The sequence below is a fragment of the Podarcis liolepis genome (genome assembly GCF_965112155.1).
Source record: "Podarcis liolepis genome assembly, chromosome: 7".
NCBI classification, from domain to species: Eukaryota; Metazoa; Chordata; class Lepidosauria; order Squamata; family Lacertidae; genus Podarcis; species Podarcis liolepis.
The window spans coordinates 54,212,265-54,238,301 of record NC_139561.1 but is presented as its reverse complement, the minus strand read 5'-3'; the positions used below and the strand labels follow the sequence as shown (position 1 = coordinate 54,238,301).

Sequence of the window (26,037 nt, the reverse complement as noted above, 5' to 3'; positions counted from 1 at the left end):
TATAATTGATTATGATTATACCCTCCTACTCCTGTCCAATGACCACCCATGATGTTTTTGGGGCAGTTATGCATGATCATGCTTTCAATACTATTTCTGCCTGCAAACATTTCAAGGTGGTCATACTATTTCATTTGCAACAAGCACATAACTGCCTGCCTGCTAAAACCCTGTAATTTTTCACAGCACAAATGTTCCTGCTTCTGTTGCACTGTGGCTACAGGAGCGACGCTTCTGATAGCAACAATGCATTAACATTTCAGAAGCATCACAGAACAACCAATAAGATGGAATGGCGGGTGGGCGGTGCAATATAGATCCACTGCTAATGCACTGCTTTTGTGTAAATGGCATGCTGCAGAATACAATCATTCTAGAGGTGCCCAAAGATGACGCAGTGCTCTCTTACAGAACTGTCCCCTGCATCATCTGGCATTGGCAAGAGTGGAACATGAATGCTGCGGTAGACGGATGGCAGATCCAATCAAGGGTGTGCAGTAGGAGCATTCACCAGTGTTACGTCATATGATATGCATGCTCTCTGAATGCGTGTTCTGAATTTGCAACACGTCCCTTGACATCTGGGGGAAAGAATAGTTCTGTAAAAACTGACCAAATAGGTTCATCACAAAAAGCTGCATGTACGCAAAAACAGCTTTGAAGTTGCTTTCCCCCCAGACTACTGAGTGGTTTTAAAATATGTTATTTGTTTTTATAGGTTCTTTAGCTTCGTTTGAAAATCTATTTAGTAAGGGAAACAGAATGCTAGTAAAAATGCGAATAACATCAGTAAATTTCATTCTACGGAAGAAGGTAAGATGTGGTTAGTTGTTTAAGATATTGTGTCCTAATCCTGCCAGGGTGCCCTGAAGTGTATGGAGGGCTATCAGTCCTTTGCCTGAGTTAACTGTATAAAATTCTACTATCCTTCATTTATTTCAGAGGTTGCTAAAATGTGCTAATGTTTCTGGATTGCAACCAGTATTGGTGCAGGTGGTGGGACAGAGCTGAGCTCCTGATATCACCATGACTGCTGTTTATATGGGTGGGGCAGGCTGCTGGGGTTGGGGGTCACATGGTTGCACTGGCACCAGCACTGGATTGGCAGAGGGGGGTCTCGCTGGTGTAACTGTGTGGCCTCTGGCCTTGCCAGTGCCCCATCGCAGCCCCATCTAGGCAAGCAGTGCCAACAGTGGTGTCAGGAGGGCAACTTTGTCTGATCACACACTGCTACGGAGTCTACAGTAGGGGTAGTCAACCTTTTTATACCTACTGCCCACTAGTGCATCTTTCCTGATGGTACAATTTCCTTATCGCCCACCAGTGCTTGATGGAAGAAGGATTCAGCTTGTGCCGTAGAACCCCCTACCTAGAATCCTGAAACGCCCACTAGTGGGCGATAGGGACCAGGTTGACAGCCCCTGGTCCACAGGCTGATGGGATTTGGAGTGCCACAGCTTAGCAACCCACTGATTTTCTAACACAATTTAAAGGCCCCCAGAGTGGCTTAAACAAGATCTGCCTGCAAGTTTACAATCTAAAAGCCAAAATGGCACAAAAAAGGGGTGGTGGTGAAGGATGAAGAGGGAATTTTCCGACATGACTAATTATTGTTTTGCAAGTAAAATAATTGATTATATTGTTACTGGCCACCCTAATTTCTGCTGAGAAATGCACAAGATTCCAGGGGTCTTGACACTTAACCAGGGTTTTTGTTCCTTTGGAATGCGGTGTTACAGAGACTGTAGTTTCTTTTTAAAAAGGGTTTATTTACACATATTTACACCTGAGGTTTTTATGTATCTGAAGAAGTGTGCATGCACACAAAAGCTCATACCAATAACAAACTTAGTTGGTCTCTAAGGTGCTACTGGAAGGAATTTTTGTATTTTGTTTCGACTGAGGTTTTAATGGTGTGCAGAGCATTACACCCCAAGGGTGTCTCTTGTTGCTCCCCTCATAGCTTCAGCAACCTTGGGTCCACAGTGAAGGCCAGCCATGCTCCTCAGCCTCTGTGTGCAGCGGCCTCTCATAGTGAGCTCCACACGGAGTTCTCCTCACTTCCTCCAAACCTGTTTTAAAAAGACACCTTTTTGCCTGTGGTGACATCACACCTTCTGTTACCCTGGCAACCTCCCCCTCCCAGCTTACATCATGAAACACTGAAATCCTAAATCTCATGGGAGGAGGGGCTCACACTCCTTTGCTGCTTGACACAAGGTAACTCTTTGCGTCAATCACCCATCACTTTGCACTACATATATTTCTTCTTTCTAGTGATTTCTGGCCAAGAAAATGTGTTTTTATGAAGCCTTCCAAGTGGGTTGGTCCTATGAAGATTAATGGGTTGGGTAGGCCCCATTAACCTAATGCCCTGTGTGACCATCATCTTCCAGACAACCTGTTTTTTTATAATTCATCCTGTTTCGTTTTGAACAAGAATTTGCAGGAAGTTTATACTATGTATTAAGCATTTGTTCTGATTTGTTTGTGTGTGGATGGGTCAAGTTACACCACCTTTTCAAGTGCAATCTTATGTCCCTTTCCTTACCACAAAAAGCTTGATATTTGAAAGTGGCTTTGTTGCCAAAGAGTGTGAAATCCATTTTGACTGTGCAACCTGAATTTGCCAGTATGCTAATGAATCTCACCCACAAAATAGTGACTGCCTGGATTTGGCTCAGTGCCAATTTACTTGCCATGCTCACACAGATGTAGGTAGCCTTACTTTTGAAACTTTATAGAGCTTACAAGGGCTTTGCTGCAATATGAGATGTGGCTATTCTGCTGCATTGTAATTGGCCTGGGGAAGTGTGTACTTCATGAGTCCTGTGGAATGACAGGTTATGGACATTATGGAGCTATGGGTAGCTCTGTTCATGCTTTTATGAAAGCCTGATTAAATTGGCTACTTTTAGTTTATTTATTTACTTGCCAATGGTGCGCCAATCCAAAGCACATCTTATGGCAGTTTCCTGCCCAAAATTGCCTGCCCCTCTTCTGGCTTCTGTCTGTCCCTGAAGGTGTTGTCTCTCATCCATGGAATGTAGCCCTCAACATGACACATGGACATGATACAGAAAGTTGTGTGTGTATAAAAAGTAGAAAGAAAAGGTTATGACAGCCTTTCTGGGCTTGAGGATATATTTGGAACTCTAAAAATACTGTTGTGAGCACCACAAAATACCCATTTCACAAAAGAAAAACTGGTGGTCCACAGAGGAACCCCACTGTAAAAGTGCAAAACAACTCTACCCACCCCAAAACAAATAAAACAGAGACAAAAAAGTTGGCAACAACCCACAAAAGCCAATAAAGAAACAAACCTCAGGCATCACTCTCATTAAACAACCCCTACCCAAGGTTAAGAAAAAACATCAGTTAAAAACAATTGAGGGCAGGGAGTTTTGGTGAATGTCAAGGGGGTGTCTGAAAGTGCAGTGGTGCCCATGGTCATCATGGGGTGTGTGTGGAATCCGAAGAGATATTATATGTAGGGGGCAATAGTAGGTCAATGCCATTTCTGTGCAGACTTAAATGTATATAAGAGCAAACTGACCCATTCTCAACAGGAGTTATATTTCTAGATATGCTATATTAATTTAAATACACGTGGTGGAAAAGAGTTCTGATCAAGTCCAAACTGAATGGAAGAAAATTTGCTGATTAATGTTAGTTCTGTTGGAATAAGTTTCCTTTCAAAGTCCTTTTGTTGAAGTATTGTTACTTTGACTTTCAGCTGCTGAAGTATCCTGGGAGACTGAAATGTTCTCCCACGGGTGTTTGGATGGTGCCATTTTTCATATCAGATTTATGCCCATTTAATCTGAAGTGTCTTCTCCTAGATAGACAGCAGACAGACACTGTTGGCAGGTGGTAGCATACCACGCTGGGAGGAGAATGAGCAGGTGGAATAAATCCTTGAAGCTACAACTGATGTTATTAGTAGTGCAATAGTTGTTGCAGACAAGAGGAACAGGAAGACCTGCTATTGCCAGTCTGAGGAAACTCAGGTTGCTACCTGTTTGTCTCCTAAGAAATCGCTATTAAAAATCAAGATAAATACCTTATGCATGTACCGAGTTAAGCAAATGCAGACAGTATGAGGAAGACTGCCTGTTGAAAAGGTTGAATGTGAATAGCAAATGACGCATTACTTGTAGCTTATGATCTATGATTATTTCAACATGTTTTAAACTAGATTAACATAACTGGTGAATGAAACTGATTTTGATTTGTTTGTTGTAACCAGAATGTAATTCACTTTTGTGTGATGCAGCAGTTGAGGTAGCACAGTGGCTAAGGCTCCATTCCTAAGTCTGAGAGTATAAACCCCACTAAAATCAGTACTTACTTCTGAGTAAAGATATTTAGAAATGCAATGTATGGTTTCAATTATAAACATACTATGGAGTAAGCATTATTGAATGTGTTTGAACTTGTTTCTGAACAAATATGCATGGGACTACAATGTAAGTCTGTGATCCTGTGCACACTTATTTTGGAGGAAACCCGATTGAACTCACATGAGAATGGCTGTAGCTCCTTTGTAAAACACATGGTTTGCATGCAGAAGGGCATCTCCAGGCAGGACTGGGAGACACCCTGCCTGAAACCTGGAGAGTCACTGCCAGGCAGTATAGGCCAGGTGTGAGGAGACTGTCTGCGGACAAAAGCTAGCTCCCGCAGCCTGAAGCAAGATGACCATAGTTGCCTTTGACTGGACCTAACTGTCCAGGGGTCACTTACCTTTTAGCTATATATACTGTATATACACACACACATTACTGTTCACCTTTTTATGTGCACAGCTTCTTTGAACTAGAATCTATTGCACCATATATTTAATGCACATTATCAGTGCTGGATTTACGTGTAAGCTAAACAAGCAATAGCTTAGGGCCCCACTCTCTTGCCCCCCCCCCAATTTTTTTGAAAAAACAAACAAACTGGATTTACATTTCCAAAATATAAGATAACAAATAAAACCTACATACAGCAGCAGTGTTTTGTGTTATGTAGGCTCCTATGATGTAAGTAATGGGCCCTGCCTGCTAGCCTGCTCCCTAAAATATCACCGGTTTGCTCATTTCTATATATAGGGTGCGCATAAATTACCATATACCATATATTCAACAAAAAAACAGCAACAATTTGTTGTTGACAAAGGACAGCTGGACATATAAAGGGCCCCATTACCTTCAGTAGCTTAGGGCCTCATCAAACCTAAATCCGGCCCTGCACATTGCTGCCACCACGCCACAATAATTTTGGGAACTATAGTTTTCCAGGATGCTGAGAAAGGCCATTCTGTTTTTTTTAAAAAAAATATTTATTAAATTTTCACAAATTATAAAAACACATACAATACACACAAAACACACTACACAAATATACATACAAAAACAAACAAACACATATAATTTCAACTCCTTTTTTTCCTTAGAGGCCATTCTGTGAGGGGTTATGTTAAGTTGTGGGTGAACATAGCAGACGACACAGCGATTCTTCAAACAGCTCTTGTTTATTCGCAGTCCAGAACAGAACTAAACTGAAGGGTTCAGCCAGCCTGCTTATATAGAGCTCCAGTACAATGTAACTGTAACAACTTTCTGTAACTATCCAATCACTGAACGTCACTTTCGATCCCTTATTTGCATATGTGGACCTGAGTGAAAACTATCTACAGTATTCCCCTGCTGGCCCAGGGTGAGAACTTCAGTACATAACAGGTAAACTACCGGTAATATCCTCTTCCAAAGCCCTCTAAGTTGGTGGCCTACACTTCCGCCTGTGGCAGAGTGTTCCATATTATTAACTATGCGCTGTGTGAAAAAGTACTTTTTCTCTGTCTTGAATTTCCTGAGCTTCCTCCTCATTGGATGTCCAGGATCTCTACTGTTAGGAGAGATGGGGAAAGACTTTTATCTATCCACTTTCTCCAGCCCATCCATCATAAACTCCTATTGTCTCCCTTCTTGCTCGGCTTTTAAACTATAAATTCCTAAACGCTCCTAACTTCCATTACAGGAAAGTTGCTCTACCCCCGCCCACAGCCCGTTCCCCGATTATTTTGGTTGCCCCTTTCTGAGGCTTTTCCAGCTCCACAATAACTAATATCCTTTTCTTTATTTTTTAAAAATATTTTTTATTAAAGCTTTCTTACAAAAATCCGCGCATTGTCTCTCTTTCCCCCCAAGTTGTGTTTTCTACAGATCAGCCACATTTGTTGTGAGACATTTAGTGTTGCATGCAGTATTAGGTTGGGAAGGAAAGGGGGACGGTGTGGGGATGGTGCATGGGGTGGGGCGGCAATGCTTCTATTTTTCTACTTAGTGTACGTGTGGGGTTTGGTGGCAGCGTCACTTGTGAACAACATCCTTTTCGAGGCCGCAAACGATATTCCACATGCGATGACGCCATGGATTAGCATAAGGGTTTAGTGATCTCGGCAGGAGGCGCCCCACCTCCTCGCCCTTCTGCCCAGGCGCGCCCCCTCCCCACCCACGAGTCAGCTGGGCCTCGCCCACACCCTTCTCGCTCGCGACCGCCGTTTCCATAGCAACGGCCCAACATGGCCGCCACGTCGACGTCGTGACGCTACGGCCAAGCGCGACCGGGCCTGTCAGCGGCGGCGTTAGCGGCGGTCCCTCTTCTTGTCTGGGTCGGCTCGGCCTGTCTTCGCTGCCGCCATGCTGGTGCCCGTCTTCACGCTCAAGCTGAACCACAAGATCCTGCCGCGCATGGTGGCGGTGGGCAAGTACGACGGCACTCATCCATGTCTGACGGCGGCCACGCAGGCCGGCAAGGTAACGCGAGGACCGGCGCCCCCCGCCTGGTGGGTGGTGCGGGCTGCGGGGCTTAACTTCCCCCGGCCGAGGCTCCTCTGCCTGCTCCTCCGTTTCGGATGGCCCCTTTCCTTTGGAAAGCCTGTGAAGTGGGCGCATATTCTGCAAAAACGCCCCCCTCCCCCAGCCCCGCGGCTGTTTCACAGAAGAAAATGCAAAGCGTGTACTTGATATATATGTATCCTGTGTGTGCAGTTTCGAGGAATGCAAGGCAGAATGCAATTCCTCCCTTCCATTTTCCTGCTGCAACAACCCTGTGAGGTGGCCGTGGGCAGGACTTGGGCCAGAGGCAGAAGTCATGAGCCTCACGCAGCAGGATGAGCAAGCAGGGCTGGCTTATCCGTTTTCAAGTGTGGGGGTAGCTTTAAGGTCATGGAATTTAGAGTCCCTGGGCTTCCAGGCAAGTGTTTATTAAGGGATCGGTGCTCCTTAAGCATACCTTTCTATATTTATTTTATAGTGTCCACAAAGGAACATGGGACACAGTCTTATGTGAGTCAGACCTTTTGTGTCCATCTAACTCAGTCTTGTATCTGCTGAATGGCAGTTACTCTCGATTTCGGGCAGAAGTGTTCCTTTTCCCTACCTATAGATGCCTGGGGTTGAATCTGGGCTTTTTTGCATGCACGTCAGATAGATGTTTTACTACTGAATTATGTTCCTTCCCAAAACATCCTTGTCATTCCCCCTCCCCCGCAACCCTCAAATTATTATGGGTTTATCCTTTCTGAACAAAATTTAGTAAGGAAAAAAGACCTGTTGCCAGCATTCTATTTGTAATTCTCAACAACCTGTTGTATGATATTACGCCCCTGTTCTGGAAGTGCTGTGAAATCACTAACAGCAGTTTCTGCGAGTGATCAGCATGCCAAGTGAGAGAATTGAAACTGCTTCTCCCCAGTCTTAGACCAGCACTGTATAACCACTACTCTACAGTGCCTTGACATCATCCCATAGATCACTTAGGAATGCCATCTCTTTTAACTGCTACACGTTGTCAAAGTCTCCCTGGTGCTGCTGCTTTTATTTACTTAGCCATAACCTGTATGGCCCTGATTTAAAAACCAAAGTTGCATCCCCAAAGCATAATTGCCAAGCACTTCAAAATGCACTTTGCAGCTGTAATTTGCCAAATGTGTTAAGGCTATTTACTACTGTGCCTTGGTGTTCATGTACATTCATTTACAGAGATGTATGCTAGAGGCTGTGATCTTTCAGATATTGCTGAACTACAGCTTCCGTCCCAAACCACTGACCACGCTGCTTGAGACTGATGGAGTCTTAACAGCATCTGGAGGACCACGTGTTCCCTATCTCTGCCCCAGAGATGCTAGGAAGGGAGTTCAGTTTTGAAGAAGCAACTTTCTATTGGGGTTATTTCTGTCCCCAGTGAAGTGACTCTATAAGGTGTGGGTACCTCTGAGCACATTTAGAGTGCCTTATTTTTGCCATTAACTAATGATGTCTGTAAGCTGTTTCCAGGTATGTCTCTGAATGCCACTTGCTGGGGAATAACAGCTGGAGAGGGCTATTACCTCATTTCCGTGCACGTGGGCTTCCCATCAGTGTATCTGCTTGGTATTTGTCGGAAACAGAATGTTGGACTAGACAGGCCTTTGGTCTGATCCACAGGGGCTCTTCTTGCGTCATGAAAAAACAACACCATTGTTTACTGTTTTCAAATTTCTGTCTCCCCACCCCCAGGTTTTTATTCACAATCCTCATGCACGTGGCCAGCGTATTGGTGCAAACCGTTTAGTGCCCAGTGCCCAGGATGCTGATATTTCTCTTCTGAACATTAATGAGGCAGTCAGCTGTTTAACTGCAGGACAGCTGAACCCCGACCTTGGCTACGATTCCCTTCTCATTGGCACACGGACCAGTTTGTTGGCATATGATGTGCACAACAATGCTGACTTGTTTTATGCAGGGGTAAGTTAATTCCTCTTGTTTGTCCTTTTCCCCCCTGCCCTCCCGCCCTCAGTGTTTAAGCAGTTTGAATACTTGAATTTATTCATAGAATGCAGTGGGACTGGACCAATGTTTTTAAAACTTAATCAGTCTTTGGGCTACACTTTGCACATTGACTTGTATGCTGAGAAACTCCAAATTGTTGTACCTCTTCCTCTGCCTGCTTCTTGCCTTTTGCTCTGCCCACCACTAGTACATGGTCCCCAGAAATGTCCCCCTACCATTGATCTAAGGCATACATTCAAAGAAAACACTAGTCAGGCCTTTTGGGCCTCACTGCTGTTCTGTGTGAACTGAGCGCACACCCAACACATCCAGTACATTCCCTGTAGTTGTACATTGAAAAATAATATTAGTCGCTGTGGGCATAAGGTTTTCAGGGAAGCGTGTCCGCTATTACTGATTGTCTGTTTTAGGAACCCTCTAAAAACTTCAAAGGGATCCCAGGAATCCTCTGAAGCACAGTTTAATTGGGATTGCTGTGCTGTCGCTCGAGTCAGAGAGTTTAAGCCTAAGAACATGGGCATGACATGGTCACTCACCGTTACTCTTAAGGCTGCGGTACCTAAAGATTCCCTTTTTACCATGTACCATTTAATATAACATAGATTTTACTGTTTTCTTTTGAAACCTGAAATTGGCTGGTTCTGAACATTTTCGTTTACATAATATGCTTCTCTGTGCATTGTCTGCAGAGGGGGCAGAGTTACTATATTTCTATATTTTTTCTTTGAAGGTACCTGATGGAGCAAACACGATAGTGCTTGGAACCTTAGGAGATATTTCTTCACCTCTTGCTATTATTGGTGGGAACTGTTCCTTGCAAGGCTTTAATCATGAAGGAAAAGACCTTTTCTGGACGGTGAGGGCAGTTTTATGTTTTTGGTATCAAACAATATTTATTTTTCACTCAATGCAGCACAGCATCTAGTGTGGCCAAACCAGTCACACTACCCTAAAACCGCCTCTAGTGAAACTGAAGGCCTCTCTGAGGGGGAGTGGCCTTAGCCCATCTCAGCCCAGTCAGTAAGAGAACCTGTGCACGGAGATGGCAGCTCCTTTCCATTAGCGGCTTCTTTTCCAGCCCATTGGGGCTTTTCACCAGCCTCTCCCCCCAAGTGGCCCACTCTCCCTTATTATGCATCTTAGCTACTTTCACCTGGCCAAGTAGAGCAGGGGTCAGCAAACTTTTTCAGCAGGGGGCTGGTACACTGTCCCTCAGACCTTGGGGGGGCGGGCGGACTATATTCTGAAAAAAATAAATGAATGAATTCCTATGCCCCACAAATAACCCAGAGATGCATTTTAAATAAAAGGGCACATTATACTCATGTAAAAACATGCTGATTCCCGGACTGTCCGTGGGCCGGATTTAGAAGGCGATTGGGCCTGATCTGACCCCCGGGCCTTAGTTTGCCTACCCATGAAGTAGAGACACTGACAGTGGGCTCTTTATACTCTCTCCACCCCCTCCCAAGAATAGCTACTGGAGACTACTGGAAACTTCACCATGCATCTTAGTGCTCATGAAAATTAGCTGGCTGAAATGTTGAAGAGGGGAACCTGCACAGAGTCTCTGTGGCTGTTAATCTGTGTGTGTGGGGGGGGGGAAAGGGCTTGTGGAGATTAAATACCTCTTTTGTCTGTATCTTGGAGTGTGTAGCTGTGTATAATAAAGGGAAGCTCTGCCTATAGCCCTTTTGGGGAGGAAGAATTTGCCTATACTTGTGCTGTGCAGAGACACTGTTGCTGGATGTTCCATCCTTACTCAGTCCAATATACTAGCTAGCAGCATTTAAAATGTGCTGTTAATACAAAAATTAGTGTGAGGCTAAATAAGTAGAGACACTGCCATTTTAAAATTTTTGATTATAGGTCACTGGTGACAATGTCCGCTCCCTGGCATTGTGTGACTTTGATGGTGATGGAAAGAAAGAGGTAAGTGGTTTTGTTTTGTTGTGTGTGTGTGTGTGTTGCAGGAACTTGCTTATATCTTTTCTTGAAGTAACAGATTTTGCATCTATGGCCCTTGCTTTATGTGACCTGCTGAGGCGCCCCTAGTGGGAATGTTTTGAACTGTGTGTCTCAACAACTTTCCCAGCCTATCCCCTTCCCAGGTCAGGAATGCAAGCAGACTTGCTGGAAGAGCCATGCGTGTGAGGGCAGAGCACCCCACTAATCTCTCCCTAGGCAAAGGGAGTGTATCCTTGTAATCTAAAGCCACATTTTTCATGCACTAAGTTATACTTATTCCTTTGCTGTGCAGTTTGGTAGTTAGAACTGACATTCCTGATCTGACATGTATTTTAATAATTGGTTGTAATACTTAAGGTTCAGGGTCGGTGAAGAACTCTGTCCAGAAATTGGTTCCTTAAATACCTTAAGTCTGGTCATGAGTTACTTTGCACTGCATTTTCATTCATGGATGTAATGAACCTCATGTTGAGCTGACCACTTCCAGCAGTTGCTGCAACCAAGATCAGGGATATATTTCAGAGCCTAAGTGTTTTAAGAAGTTGCTGAAGCTATGATCTAGAAGATACCAGCTCACATATTACATTAGCTATGTGAGTAGACAGACCTTTTGAGTAAAATAGAGTAAAAATGTGAGTAAAATGAGGTAGCACCCACAGGCTCTTAAAGTTGCAGAGAAAGTGGGCTCAGATTTCTGGACTTGGGTTTCTTAAGACTGGGTTGGTTTGCCAGGGAGAATGGTTCTTGTGGGCATGTGATACCATGTATTAAATGTTTGTTGTTCTTTTGTTTGTTTGTTTAGCTGCTCGTTGGATCTGAGGATTTTGACATTAGGGTTTTTAAAGAAGATGAGATTGTGGCAGAAATGACAGAGACTGAGGTAAAGGGAAATAGTAAATTGGAAAAAAAATATGCCAAAGGATTTAATATGAATAGGAAGATAAGAGAAATATGTGAATATGGTATTACAAGATGGCCACACAATTTTTGACTCTAGAACAGTTTCTTCAAACAGATGAGAAGTGTTTTAAGATTCTTATTTTATTTATTACTGCCCCAACAGGCTCCTTTGATGCTAGCTCCTTCAGGTAGTTGCTTTGCCTGAGGTCTTATTTGAGGAAAGTAATAAGGGATTTGGGGTGGAAATTCCCATCATTACTTCGATTGGTTCCCTCTCCCAAGGTTGGTAACAAAGTGGGAAACTTGCCTCATCTGAGCAGGTATTACTTTGAGAGTTTGGATATGTAGCTTTTATCCTAGGAAGACATTGTACAGTGGTGCCTCGCAAGATGAAATTAATTCGTTCTGCGAGGTTTTTCGTCTTGCGAATTTTTCGTCTTGCGAAGCACGGTTTCCTGGGTATTAACGGTTTTAAGAAAAAGGAAACAAACTCGCAAGACATTTTCGTCTTGCGAAGCAAGCCCATAGGGAAATTCGTTTTGCGAAGCAACTCAAAAAACGAAAAACTCTTTCGTCTTGCGAGTTTTTCGTCTTGCGAGGCATTCGTCTTGCGAGGTACCACAAAGTGGCTTGATGCAATCTTGTCCTTTTTGGAGGAAGATTCACGGCTCTGTTCTTCTCACACCCCTTCCCCCAGGCAAGTCATTGCATCTCAGTTGGTAATCAGGATGGAGCAATGGGCTGGATTTGACCCAGGAACCACTGGCAGCTGATCATTATTCAATATGCCTTTTCTTTCAGAAGCAGCCCAAGTGGGTTGGCCCTCACCTTGGAGTCTTGACTCAGATGATTCTAATACAACTGCTTTCGGTCAATTTAAAATGGGGATTGAAAAAAAGGACAAACTCAGCAGAGTACAAAACGGGTGGTCTAGTTTCAAGAACTAGTTTCATCAGACTTATGGCAGGAGCAGTCTGTCTCTTCCCCAGCAGCCAACTAGGCAGAGAGAAAGATGGAGGGAAGATTGAGAGAAAGGGAGGAGGAGGGGAGAGCAGGTGAGAAATGGAATGTCCCTGTCCACTTTTGGCTTGGGCCCTGCATACAGTTGGCATGTGGCCTCCAACAGATTACATGGGGAGAAGCTGTGGATCTGTGGTAGAGCAACTGCTTTCCAAATAGAAGGTCCCAGGTTTGATTCCTGGCATTGCCAGGTAGTGATGGGAATGTCCGCTGCCTGAAATCCTGCAGAGCTTCTATCAGTCAGTGTAGACAACGCTGAGCTAGGTGGACCTAGGGCTTTGACTCACTATATGTTCCTACCTCTGAGGGCCTGTGGCTCTTGGCAGGAAAAGAAAAGATTGCCCGCCCTGGCAGAATTAGCCTTAGCAGAATGCATTTTGAATGTACTTGTTGGCATTTGCAAACTGAATCTTGGTGTGATAGGCTTGTTGAAACAGCATAGTTAATGAATGTGAATAGCGCCAATATCCTACAAATTTAGCTGAAGGGTATCTGCTTGATAGAAGTGGTTTGGCTTTTCCAACTATTTACTGTTTTGCTGTAGCAGGTGTTGCTAACTGTTCCCTTCTTTTCCCAGATTGTTACTGCGCTAACCCCGATGTGCAGCAGTCATTTTGGCTATGCCCTTTCTAATGGAACAGTTGGCATTTATAATCGGACAGCCCGCTACTGGAGAATTAAAGTTAGTATGATCACACTGAAAACAAGAAGGGGTAAAGAAATATGGGGGGGGGCATTTGGGGGCATCCAGTTGCAATGAATGAATGCTATTGAGGCCTGCTTGTCAAGTTCATCATGAAAATGTTATGTTGGATTATAACATTTTTACTACAATCAAGTGGTATATAAATCTTGTGAAGTAACTAAACAAACCATCTAGCATATACAGTGGTACCTCTGGATGCAAACGGAATTCCTTCCGGAGCCCTGTTCGCATCCTGAAGCGAACGTAACCCGTGTCTGCGTGGGTCGCAATTCGCCGCTTCTGCACATGTTTGTGATGTCATTTTGAGTGTCTGTGCATGCGAGCGGCGAAACCCGGAAGTAACGCATTCCATTACTTCCGGGTCGCTGCGGAGCCCTACCCGAAAACGCTCAACCCAAAGCTACTTCAACCCGAGCTATGACTGTACACATTAATAGTTTAGCTTTGCATATCTATTAGTGTAACCACAGCAGTTCTGACTTACCCCACAGAGTTGCAGTAGGGATGAATGAAATGATGCATATGGAGCACTTGAACACTTGAGAAGTGCTATATAATTTATCACTGCATTTGTATAGTCCTTTCTGAATGTTCAAGGCACTTCATATATGTTATCTCAGACATCCATGCATCAACTCTGTGGGGCAGGATAGTAGCGCTCTGTCTGTTTGGTGGGGAGGAGAGCGCATGTGTGCTGCTTGTCTGGAGCTACCCAGTGAGCTTGTGGTAGTTGGCGAAATTTGAACCTAGGATTTCTCTTGGCCTTGGCTGCTATGCTACATTAGCAGCTCCCCACCATTAGATGTGTGAAAAGCTTAAAGTTAGTCCAGGAACTTGCTTGACTTAATAGTTTTATTTTCCCCTCCCTCCAGTCTAAAAATCAGGCAATGAGTATACATGCATATGATATCAACTCTGACGGGGTGTGTGAGCTGATCACTGGCTGGTCCAGCGGGAAGGTGAGCAACAGTTGTCATTTATGCAATTCTCCCTCCCTTTTACGAGTGTGATACTTCTTTCCAGCTAGATGTCACCAGGCCTTATCCAGAGACCACTACAAGATACTGCTGGCATTGTTTGGAATGTTGCAGCTAGATAAATCATCTCCTGCAGTTAGAATATGTAGTAGGCAAATCTTCATAGAATTTTTAAATGGATTTTTTTTCTTTTGGCTGCTTCCCCCCTACAGAAAAAGTGACTATTTTTTGTTAAAGATTATGAAAAGGAAAGTTGTTGAAATACATATGCAGAAGGGCAAATGACCCTCGGGAGTAATTTTGATGTGAACTGATTGAGGTTTTGTACACCTGGAAACCCTGTACACCTAGAAACCCTGTAAAACGTAGTTTTGAACAGAAATTTCCCATTTTAAAAAAGTCTTTCCTCTATAACAATGCGAATTAGAGGTTTTTAAAAATACATTAAAACTTGGGGTTCTCAGGCTCTTTATTACAGGCAATGTTTTGTGGTAGTCATGCAGCCTTGATATTAAGGATTTTAGGCTCCAGTCCTAAGCCTTAGAGCAGTGTTTCCCAACCGGTGTTCCGTGGCACACTACTGTGCCGTGAGACATTGGCTGGTGTGCCGTGGGAGGGAGGCGGGCGAGTCGGGCGGTGAGAGGCGGCGGCGGCGAGGATCCGCGTCGAGCCGGGGGCGGCTCCGCGGTGGTGGTGCCGAGCGGCGGGGCAGCGCGTGCAAAAGGGAGGAGCGCGAGACAGCGGAGGAGGAGGAGGCCGGCATGTCCGGGCAGCAGCAGCAACAACAGCAGCAGCAACTCCCGGCGACGGCTCCTCAAGCCCCGCCGCCGCCCCCTCCTCCGCCCGCTATCGCCGCCACCACCACAACAGCCGCCGCCGCCTCAGTTGCCGCCGTCCCTCAGTCCCTCGCTCTGCTGCCTCCTCCCACCCCCAAAGCTTGGAGGTTCCCCGGCAAGGGGGAGGGAAAAAACTTTCACTTTCGTGCGTCCCTCCCGGCGTGACGCTGCGCGCTGACGTCACGGGGCGGGGCTTTAATGGTGGTGTGCCGCGAGATTTTTTTTCAGTAAACAGGTGTGCCGTTGCCCAAAAAAGTTTGGGAAACACTGCCTTAGAGCATCTCCCTGGAAGTAAGTCTCATTTATACCCGGTAGGACTTACTTCTGGATAGAATTAACATGGTTAATTCACCCCCTCATTTTCTTTTAATCCTGACTTGGGGAATGCTTTGTGTTACAGGTTGATGCACGTAGTGACAGAACTGGAGAGGTCATCTTCAAGGATAATTTTGCTTCCTCAATTGCAGGAATTGTGCAGGGTGATTATCGAAAGGATGGCAATACAGAGTTAATCTGCTGTTCGGTTGATGGTGAAGGTAAGAGCATCAATCCCCTTTGTAGGTTTAAGGCCTTTTGTCCAATATGAGTTGAACTGTGTGATTGTTTGTATTAAGTCAGAAATGTTTTGTTGCTCCCAGAGCAACCAGATATGTTGTCTAGCCTGCCAAAACCGGCTTTCTAAGTCTTAGGGTATACAGAGGACTTGGGATGAAATTGGATAGAATTTACACTGGATCTTGCAGCATGCAGCTGTTTCATGCAAGCACTCATCCATGTGTTTTCTGTGAGTCCTTGTGGAACATTGTGGAACACTGGTGCACAGCTGCAAGTTGGATGCACTTGCACTTAGCTCCCATTGAAATCAATGGGACAGATTAACTCACCATTAACTTTCCGCATTGGTTCCTGTGACACCTAAATTTAGCTGACAGTCTGGTTGTGTTTATGCAGGCAAGCATTCTACATAAGATACTTGGGGATACCATGCAGTTGTATGTTATTTACGTTGATTCTGCTCTTTATCTGGAGTCTCTCAACTTTCTGCATGGGTGGGAGGGAGGCCTTGGACCAGGACTTGTCATACTGCAGAGTGATTGTGGCAGTGGGCAGGAAGTTAATGGGTTGGAAATGAAGTCTGCAGCCTGCTACCTTTTTGGAACAGGGGTTTGCTTTATGATGGTGTTCTTTGGAATGATACATTGACTTCCATGAAGTCTGTGCTTCAAAAGGAGCTGTTTTAGTTTTCCTTTTTTTCTAATGAGTTGTTCTTGTAGTGACAACTTTTCTCTGTCAAGAGCCCCTCTAGGTGGCCCGGCAAATATTTTTGCTTTGCTTTTGTGCAGTGCGAGGCTACCTGCCAGCTAGCCAAGAGATGAAGGGGAAAGTGATGGACACCAGTGTGGACCAGGACCTGATTAGAGAGCTTAGTCAAAAGAAACAAAATCTCCTGCTTGAGTTAAGAAATTATGAAGAAAACACAAAGGTATTACTGAGTGAGTGGGAGGGTCTGATTCTGATTGCAGTTCAGAGTAAAACCTGACTATCCCTAGCACAAGCAGTTGGGTACAACTTAAAAGAGAACCGATTAATCATCTACTGTATTCCAACATTAGAGACGACCCTGCCTCTTACAGTGGTGCCTCGCAAGATGAAAATAATCCGTTCCGCGAGTCTCTTCGTCTAGCAGTTTTTTCTTCTTGCGAAGCAATCCTCTTAGCGGATTAGCGCTATTAGCGGTTTAGCGGCTATTAAAGGCTTAGCGGCTTAGCGGCTAAAAGGCTATTAGCGGCTTAGCGGCTTAGAAAAAGGGGGGGAGCGGAAAAAATCGCAAGACTCGCAAGACGTTTTCGTCTTGCGAAGCAAGCCCATAGGGAAATTTGTCTTGCGAAGTGCATCAAAAAACGGAAAACCCTTTCGTCTAGCGGGTTTTTCGTCTTGCGAGGCATTTGTCTTGCGGGGCACCACTGTACTTTATTTAGACGTTCTTCCCGTTTTGTAGAGAGGGACTGGAGAATGAGTGATAAAATATCTAGAACAACTGATTAAATTTAGCTGATCAGGGAGGTGAATTAAGACCTCACAAGTCCAGTGCTAAACTGGGGTTAATAAGCAGTTTAAACTTGACTTAGCATTTCAATGCAGAATAAAACGTAGTCATATGTTTGGACAGAAACAAACTACAAACCCTCATTTGCACATAACGTTAAACTAGTGCTGTCCTTTGTTGTCTCCCCACAAAGTGGAGCAGGGTGGGCACAATTTGAGCAGTACATGTTCTGGGTAACCTATTGTTTGTTTTTGACTGTGGCTTACCACTACATGTGAACAGGGTTGTTGTCAAATAATAGAATGTTAGCACTATTTTCTTAGAAAGTAAAAAACAAAACAAATCAACAACAACAGAATTTGATGATTACATAAACAAAACCTGCCATATTCTAGAAAATGACAGTGCTCAGCGGCTCCCATAAATATTACAGAGCATTATTACAGGTCACATGGAGGCCTTGCTCTCCACCTCAAATGCAACGAACACTATGATAGTAGTCCTGCCTTCCACACACACTGGGTGACCTGTGTCCGTGTAATGGCTCTCACGTCCTTTTGCTTCATTCTTCCTCCTGAACTTTTCTGTGGTCTTGTCTCTATTCAGAGATACTTCAGTTATAGTCAGGTCAGAAGAAGAAGTTGGTTTTTATGGCTTACTGGGGAGAGGAGATGACAGAAGAAGCTCTCTGCTGACAGTTGCAGAACAGGAGTGCTTTCTCCTAATGGAGAGTTGGGGGTGTGTGGAGAAGAGAGAGAGGATATCACTGACTGCCTGGGTCTGGGCATTCTTGCTGTTGCTGTCCAGTGACCACATGATGCACCAGGAAACAGGCAGCTGCTTTCACAAGGGTATTTGTGACTTCATGGAGTACAGTGGTACCTCGGGATGCGAACGGGATCCGTTCCGGAGCCCCATTTGCATCCCAAAGCGAACGTAACCTCTGTCCGTGCGTCTGCACATGCACGGGTCACGTTTCGGCGCTTCTGTGCATGCGCGTGATGTCATTTTGATGGTCTGCACATGCGTGCACCGCGAAACCCGGAAGTAACGTGCTCCGTTACTTCTGGGTCGCCGCGGAGTGCAACCCGAATTTGCCTAACCCAAAGTGTATTCATGGTATGACTGTATTTGTCTGCAGTCAGATAAACAGGTGGTCAATTGACCAGTATTCCAACACCAAAAAGAAATGTGGAATTTCTGGCCATCTAAACAAGGGTTGTTGATGCAGAACAGCAGATCAGAAGCAGCAACTTTTGGTAGTATTGACTGGGTTTACATTTCCTGGGTTCACATTTCCTTTGGGGAACTTCAGAAGGCAGCTTTAATAACCGTCCAACCCTGATGTCAGAGCTATATGCCTCAGTAAAAGAAATAGAAGCAAAGCTAAAATATTCTGTGAATACTAAGGAAAGCTGTTGCAATTCAATGCCTTTCCAGGACACGTAATCCAGTTTTGGATGTGTTTTGTTTAATCACTTCTGAAATTACACTCGCAAATAATCCAGCTTTTGAAATGGTTGAATTTGGAATCATGTTTTACAGCAAGTGGAACTAAACACCCAAGTGAATGAGATGGATGGACAAAGGGGTGTGATTCCTGCAAACACTCAACTCCAAACAGCACTCTCGGTCAATCTGGGCTCAGATAGTGAAACTGCTCACGTTGAATTATGTATTTCCACGTCCAATGGTGAGAAAGGCTTAGTCCAAAAGCTTATTTCCATAGGTTAACCTATGCTTTCTAGCTCTTGTTTCGGCTCTTTCCAGTCCTGAGGTGCATATTTCCTTCTGTTTGGATCATCTCTCAGATTGGCATGCAGGAGGCCTCCATGATACATGGAAGAGCAGCTTTTCAGCCTTTAAGCTTTCTCAGCTATCCATGCATGGAATATACATATATTTGGGCTACTTGGTCTGAAGAATGCTCACTATTTTCAGCTTTTAGCATCCTTTTGTGTTCAAAGATACAGGGTTCTGAAACATTATTACACTGACTAAGTTAGTTCTTGGTATGAGCTTTCGTGTGCATGCACACTTCTTCAGATACACTGAAATAGAAGTTGCCAGATCCTTCTATATAGTGAGAAGGTGGGGAGGGGTGTTACTCAGAAGGATGGTGGGAATGGGAGATAGGCAGATAGCTGGGAGAGCCTGTTGACGACTCTTAACGACAGTAATAGGTCTTACAGGAAAAGGCAAGGGGTGGGAAGGTGAGAAATGGTTTAGTTATGTATAGTGAGATAAGAATCCAATGTCTTTGTTAAGCCCAGGTCTTTTCATGGTTTTAAGTTTGGTAATGAGTTGTAATTCAGCAGCTTCTCTTTCCAGTCTATTTCTGAAATTCCTTTGTAGTAAAACAGCTACTTTGAGATCTTGTATAGAATGCCCTGGGAGATTGAAGTGTTCTCCTACTGGTTTCTCTGTTCTGTGATTCTTGATGTCAGATTTATGTCCGTTTATTCAAGAATCACAGAACATCAAGAATCACAGAACAGAGAAACCAGTAGGAGAACACTTCAATCTCCCAGGGCATTCTATACAAGATCTCAAAGTAGCTGTTTTACTACAAAGGAATTTCAGAAATAGACTGGAAAGAGAAGCTGCTGAATTACAACTCATTACCAAACTTAAAACCATGAAAAGACCTGGGCTTAACAAAGACATTGGATTCTTATCTCACTATACATAACTAAACCATTTCTCACCTTCCCACCCCTTGCCTTTTCCTGTAAGACCTATTACTGTCGTTAAGAGTCGTCAACAGGCTCTCCCAGCTATCTGCCTATCTCCCATTCCCACCATCCTTCTGAGTAACACCCCTCCCCACCTTCTCACTATATAGAAGGATCTGGCAACTTCTATTTCAGTGTATCTGAAGAAGTGTGCATGCACACGAAAGCTCATACCAAGAACTAACTTAGTTGGTCTTTAAGGTGCTACTGGAAGGAATTTTTTATTTTGACTATGGCAGACCAACACGGCTACCTATCTACTATTATTACACTGAACTACTCTTTGGCAAGAAGCAAGATTGTTTGGGAGGCATCCCACGTTGCAAAGATAGATGGTTAGCACTAGGCAGCATAAGGGGCATACATGGCATAAAAGGCACAAGGCTTACAAGGCATAAGGCTTATATGCCATAAGATAAAAGGCATAAATGGCATAAGGCATACGGCATAAGGCTTGCAATAGCCCTGCTTTTTTCTTTTCTCTGCAAATGTTTGGACAGCGGCACTCTAAAAAGGCAGAAGGTGACCCTGCTTCTCTTTTGGTTCCCTTTAATTGTTTCTGCCCTGTCCTAGAGAAGCTTGTTGGGCCTTGGGAGAGGAATGTTTAAAATCACTCAGCACTTTAAATAAATAGCTATTGCTGTTTTTCTGGTACTCACTGGAGAGTTTCAATGAATCTTAGATGCTGTGAATCGCACTCTGAAGGGGAGTGTGTTCATATGGTGTCTGTTTTATGAAGGTTAATAATATATGGGTCATACACACTCTCATCACCTAAGCACTAGTATATTTATTGCAAGCCCAAAGATTGGAAGGTATTGGAGAAAGAAGAGAAAATAATTGGTAATTATGAAGGATTCCAATAACAGTGGCTCCTATTGTACTTTTATAAGATTCCTTCATAGTTGTCAGTTACTGTATTGCTTTCATTGTCTTTAACTATGCAGCAGAGTTTGGCACAATATGGTGTACCATTAAATCTACATTATAGTACCCTCCTCCCCCTTGCTTAATTTTGAAAGCCATGCCAAAGAAAAGCCACTTATTGGTCAGGTCTTTTCTCCTCTTTAAGACACAATCATCCGAGCGGTGCTGATCTTTGCTGAAGGAATATTTGAAGGTGAGAGTCATGTGATCCACCCTAGTCTTCAGAACCTCTCGAGCCGCATTAAAATTCCCCTCACCCCTCCCAAAGATGTTCCAGTGGAGCTGAACATCAAGGCCTTTGTCGGCTACAAGAATAGGTAAGGGTGATGCTGGCAGGTAGATACAAAAGAGGCTTTATCTAGCTGTGTGTGTGTTTGACACATTTGCTTGAGCTGCCTGGTTACTGTCACTTTGATGGGGTGCATCTTCACTTATGCTCTCTGATTGGGGAACAGTACAGTCTAAATCATGTGGGTTAATAGTCTTTGTTTAGTCCTTTGAGCCCACAAATACCAGCTTCAGCATTTTCAATTTATCTGCATATTTTAAAGGAGAAGGTTTTAAACAATTATCAGTACAGAACTGGATTATTTATATTGGATCTGTTCATTCTTTTGGTGTTAAAGAAGTCAAAGCAACCTTTCCCCCTGCTGCAAAGTCATGCTCATGATCTTGTGGAATCTATTTGCTTGACAATTAGGATTCAAAGGAAGCTTTAGTCATGGCCTACAGTAGTCTGAGAAGGCTTCTCTCCTGAACATCCTTCTGTCTATCTCTCCCTTGCCCCTTCGTCTGTCTTGTCTTTTCCAAAATATTCTAAATTTGGTACCAATCCAAATGAAAGTTTTGGAAATAATGTGTGCATCAATAAAATGCAGCACCCCATCCCCCCTCATTTGGATGCTCTGCCATAACAATCTCATATGAGATACTGACTTATCAGCATCTTTAAAACAGAAGCAAATTGGCTCTAATCCTACCTTCTTTGATACAGAGAAGTCAGATCTGTGAGGTATAAAGCATGTGAGGTATATAACCATGTGATACCAGTTGAGTCCTCTTGATTGTTCTGTTGGGTGTCTTTCCAGCATGCAATTCCATGTCTTTGAGCTGTCAAGGCAACTCCCTCGCTTCTCAATGTATATTCTGAGTAGTCCAGATTCTGCTCCTGGTCCTTTAAGCTTTGTACGATTCACAATCAATGAGAGGGTGCAAACAGTAAGTCTTCAATTCTTTTCTCAACCTCGATGTAGTTAATACTTTAAATGTGTATTTATTAATTATTTTACTTCTTTTATGAATCAGTTCCCATCAGGCATCCCAAAGGGATTTGCAGTAACATATATATAAAAATAGTTCCGTATGTGGAAAGTTAAAACAGTTGCATGTATAACATCAGTTTAGAAAACAATTATAAATATTAGAACACTTTGAAACAACAACAGCACATACATAAAATCAGTTCCAATCCAAGGCAGAGATTAACCGGGATATTTTTTTAAGAATAAAGATCTTACTTAGATCCCTGTTCTCATCACAGTGCTACAATTCCCAGTTGAACTCTGAGAATTTTAGCTCTGTGAGAGGAAAAGGGGTTATCTTAACAATTCTCAGCATCCGTACAACTTCCAGAATTCTTTGGTTTGAAGTGGTATCATAGTGCTTTATATGCATGGTGTGAATATCGTGTTCCTGGCATCTCAAGCTACATTTAGTTCTTGGGTAGCAGGGCTGGAAAAGATACAGTACCGAGCCCATGTAGACAATAGTCCAGTGGTGTTCATATCTGTTCACTTAATGCGATATGCAAATATTATGAATTTAACCTTTTCTCTGGTTCTTTAAATGGCTTCCTTTTAATTTTGCCTCCTGTTTTGTGGCACTGGGAAAGGACCTGATTAGTAGGTGCTGATACTTTGCTGTGGGGGAAAAGAGAAAATAGCCTGTTTTATAAAAGAGGCAAAAAGGGGTGGCAGCAGATAGCAGCACTCTTGCCCATTGAGGATAATTTAAAAGAGAGAGAGGGGAGTGCCCAGGACACTGGAGTAGGTCAGATGCACACCTTGTAACACAAACCTGGTTGGAGATGTATCAGGGTGACCAGGTGCAGCTTTTGGGAGCAGGAATACAAAGCAGTCTAGGTAGGTCAGGCTGAGAGCTGAAACCTGGTATCATAAGCTCATTCCTAGCATCACCCCAGAGGTATAAGGCAGTCTGGAGGAGCAGGTGATTGTTGCCACCATTGCGGCAATGCTGCCTAAATTGCAAAATTTTCATCGGGAGCTTCCTGTCATTGACCTGCAAGACTTGGAGCAGGTTATTAGATAAACATGAACTATCTAGTCTGAGTGTGGCACTTGGTAGCCAGTGGTGAGAGAGTGCAAGGAGCTGGTCCTGGATCCATTGATCCTGGTGCCACATCTGCCACTGATGCGCCTCTCATGAACATAAAGGAGCCATTGTTCCTCTTGCTCCTCTCCCTTTTCCAGCAGCCCCACCCACTCTATGAACCCTCATTAGGAGCTAAGGCTCCCTTCCACTGTATCCAGAGCATAGCGTAATCTGCGAAAAAGGCCAGGCATTGATGGTGTTGGTAGGGGCAATACCGCCTGGATCCTTACTGATGCCTTGGTAGGTAAAATGCTTGCGTTTCCTGATACGCTCTCTGTTTAGAATGAATGCAGCTGCATGTTCTGCCTTAGGCTGGCATTCAGAGTTTGCAGGACATGGAAAGCTGCACATCCTGGCTCCTTGTGCCAGGTGTGGTGTATACGTACCACATCAAAAGAGCTTTGAAGCCTTTGTAGATTACTCATGCTGTGAATTTATGTTTCCAAGGTCATCATGTGGCTGAAACAAAATTTCCTGTTACCAGAGGACATGGTGATCCACAATGAGTCCTTTGAAGTCTGTTTTACCTCCCTGCGTGACGCGGGGCAGCTGTGCATCAAAATGAAGCCCAGTGGGGAGGTAACATTTTGCTTTGTGGTGTTGCAATTAGTCTTGTAAATAGGCACTGGCTTGGTCTTGGGGCAATGCAAAATCTCACCTAAGGTGCCCAAGCAGGGAAATGTTAGTTAAAGCATATATAGCTTTTTTCTTTTGTGTACCACAAATGATTAGTAGGCTAGTAAAAACATTTTTGATTAATTACTTTGGTGGACTTACTTGCAGAGGAAGGGAAATTCTGCTCCCCCCCAATAGATTTTCTGCCATACTGCATTATTGTAATTATGTGGCAAGATTCTCAGGTGAGCACCGGAGTTGGTGACAGAGAACGTGATGGGGAGAACTGCTCAAATGGGCCAGGCAGTGGCTTTCTGCTGCCTCTTCATCTATTTGGTGTTGATTCTTAAGTAATGTGTTGGAAGCCTCACAGTGGACAATTAGACACTAAGAGATATAAGGGTTGAAGTGGACAAAGAGGTTTGTCCCAAACAAGGATGGTGTTTTCTGTAGGGTCCTCTTAATGAAAAGCTCTTTAACCACTGCCTTTCTCCCTTCTCCCCTTTAAACTCTGCTGCTGTTACATAGGTCTGTCAATACTCTCCCATCCAATTGAATTCCTAGGGCTACACCAGCTCTCAGCAATGATGCAGTCTCAGGATCAAGAGAATCCACTTATCCCTAGTGTTGTGAAGTGTTTGAGTTGCATTCAGCATGGCACTAAGGCTCTGTTGGTGTGATAATTTTTCCTTGTGCAACAGAATCAGCTCTTCAGAGCTGATTTTGGGACAGTATAGGGCAAGCAGCAGGAGGTAGTGGCAGAAGTCCTATTGTACTAACAGTAACCCTTGTGCTTGTGGAATAATTTATTTGCATACTATCCTTTGAAGCGCTGGAGAGTGGTTCAAATCTGACATGTCTCTTGTTCTTTTTCTGGTCTATTAGATCTCCATTAACACCGACAACATTGACTTGGCTGGTGACATTATTCAGTCGATGGCCTCCTTTTGGGCAATTGAAGACTTGCAGGTTGAAGCAGATTTCCCAGCATATTTTGAAGAGATGCGGAAGGCCCTAGTTGTTGTAAGTGAGAAAGAGTTTTCAAATGCTGCCGAGGGATACAATACGCTGGAAATAAGCTTACATGAGTTGGAATGGATAGGAGCTAAGCACATCCTTGGTTTTAGTGGGCCTTGTACAAGGGATGTTTTTGAGGAATTGCATACAGAATATGTTGTTTATCCTTTTGCCTAAAACTGGGGGATCTGAAATGGGGAACTGGTCTATCTAGGTAGTAGCTGAAACAGCACCATGCTCTAGTTTTCTCCACTGTTTGGGAATTGACTGCTTCTCTCACAGTAGCCAGGCTATTCAGATCCATGCCTTCTGTTTGGAGAGTTTCTAATTTGAGACCTGCTTTTAACAAGAGAACAAGTTTCTAACATGGTTGAGGAACCTCTGGCCTGTCAGCTCATGAGGCCATTTCCCCCAACCCATTCCCACTTGCCCATCAGCTGACATCACTCATGATGCCAACTGGTGGGTGCTAGGGTTGGTTTAAATCCTGCACTTGCTGTGTGTTCCTGTTCCCAGCAGTGAATAGCAGCATGCAGCCAAACAGAACAAAATTTCACTCCTGCTCATCAGCAGATCCCACGCAAACCTCTTCCTGAATCAGGAAGGGATTTGCAGAGTTTATTTCCTGGTATTTTCACAGGGTATTTTTACCCTTGATTTAGCAGGGGTTCCATAGAAACCACTGCTAAAGGAAGGGGACCTTCCCTTTTAGCTGTGCCTTGTAGGGGGCTTTGAAGTCCCAACTTCAGGACTTTGCACATGACATCATTCTGAAGCCATATGATTGATCTGGGTGACCTGTTTAATCCGACCTGTGGAACCAAAAAGGTTCCCCGCCCCGTTTAAACAGCTTCAATTACAGGCTGCATTACACAAAAGAGTGTGAAAGCCTTTTTCTGTCATTATGGTAACTTGGGCTGGACTGGGAGCTTAATGACCTTGGGTGCCAGATAAGCAAGACAATGGGGTAGAAGTACGGCAGCCCTCTGAAATCTCAGGGAGGGCCCCTGTCCTCTTACCTGTCCTGAGGAGGGAACTAGCCCTCTGGCCAAATGTCTTTGAGAGCTCCAACA

The 26,037-nt window shown here is 44.0% G+C and overlaps 1 protein-coding gene across 2 annotated transcripts in view; it reads left to right on the top strand.

Moving 5' to 3' along the window:
- Window positions 1-6,485: 6,485 nt before the first annotated feature.
- The window catches only part of BBS2 (Bardet-Biedl syndrome 2), a 23,119-nt gene continuing 3,567 nt past the window's right edge, over window positions 6,486-26,037 (top strand). Inside the window, exons 1-14 of one of the 2 annotated variants that reach the window (XM_083511300.1) lie at window positions 6,486-6,809; window positions 8,553-8,780; window positions 9,556-9,681; window positions 10,695-10,757; window positions 11,596-11,673; window positions 13,291-13,395; window positions 14,292-14,378; window positions 15,633-15,768; window positions 16,576-16,715; window positions 18,825-18,972; window positions 21,087-21,258; window positions 22,030-22,159; window positions 23,780-23,911; window positions 24,833-24,970. In XM_083511300.1, the coding sequence (XP_083367426.1) occupies window positions 6,693-6,809; window positions 8,553-8,780; window positions 9,556-9,681; window positions 10,695-10,757; window positions 11,596-11,673; window positions 13,291-13,395; window positions 14,292-14,378; window positions 15,633-15,768; window positions 16,576-16,715; window positions 18,825-18,972; window positions 21,087-21,258; window positions 22,030-22,159; window positions 23,780-23,911; window positions 24,833-24,970 (1,800 nt within the window). In that variant the 5' untranslated portion in view covers window positions 6,486-6,692. Of the gene's footprint in view, window positions 6,810-7,205; window positions 7,341-8,552; window positions 8,781-9,555; window positions 9,682-10,694; window positions 10,758-11,595; window positions 11,674-13,290; window positions 13,396-14,291; window positions 14,379-15,632; window positions 15,769-16,575; window positions 16,716-18,824; window positions 18,973-21,086; window positions 21,259-22,029; window positions 22,160-23,779; window positions 23,912-24,832; window positions 24,971-26,037 lie in introns of those variants that run through there. The other variant, XM_083511299.1, reaches the window with a different exon arrangement.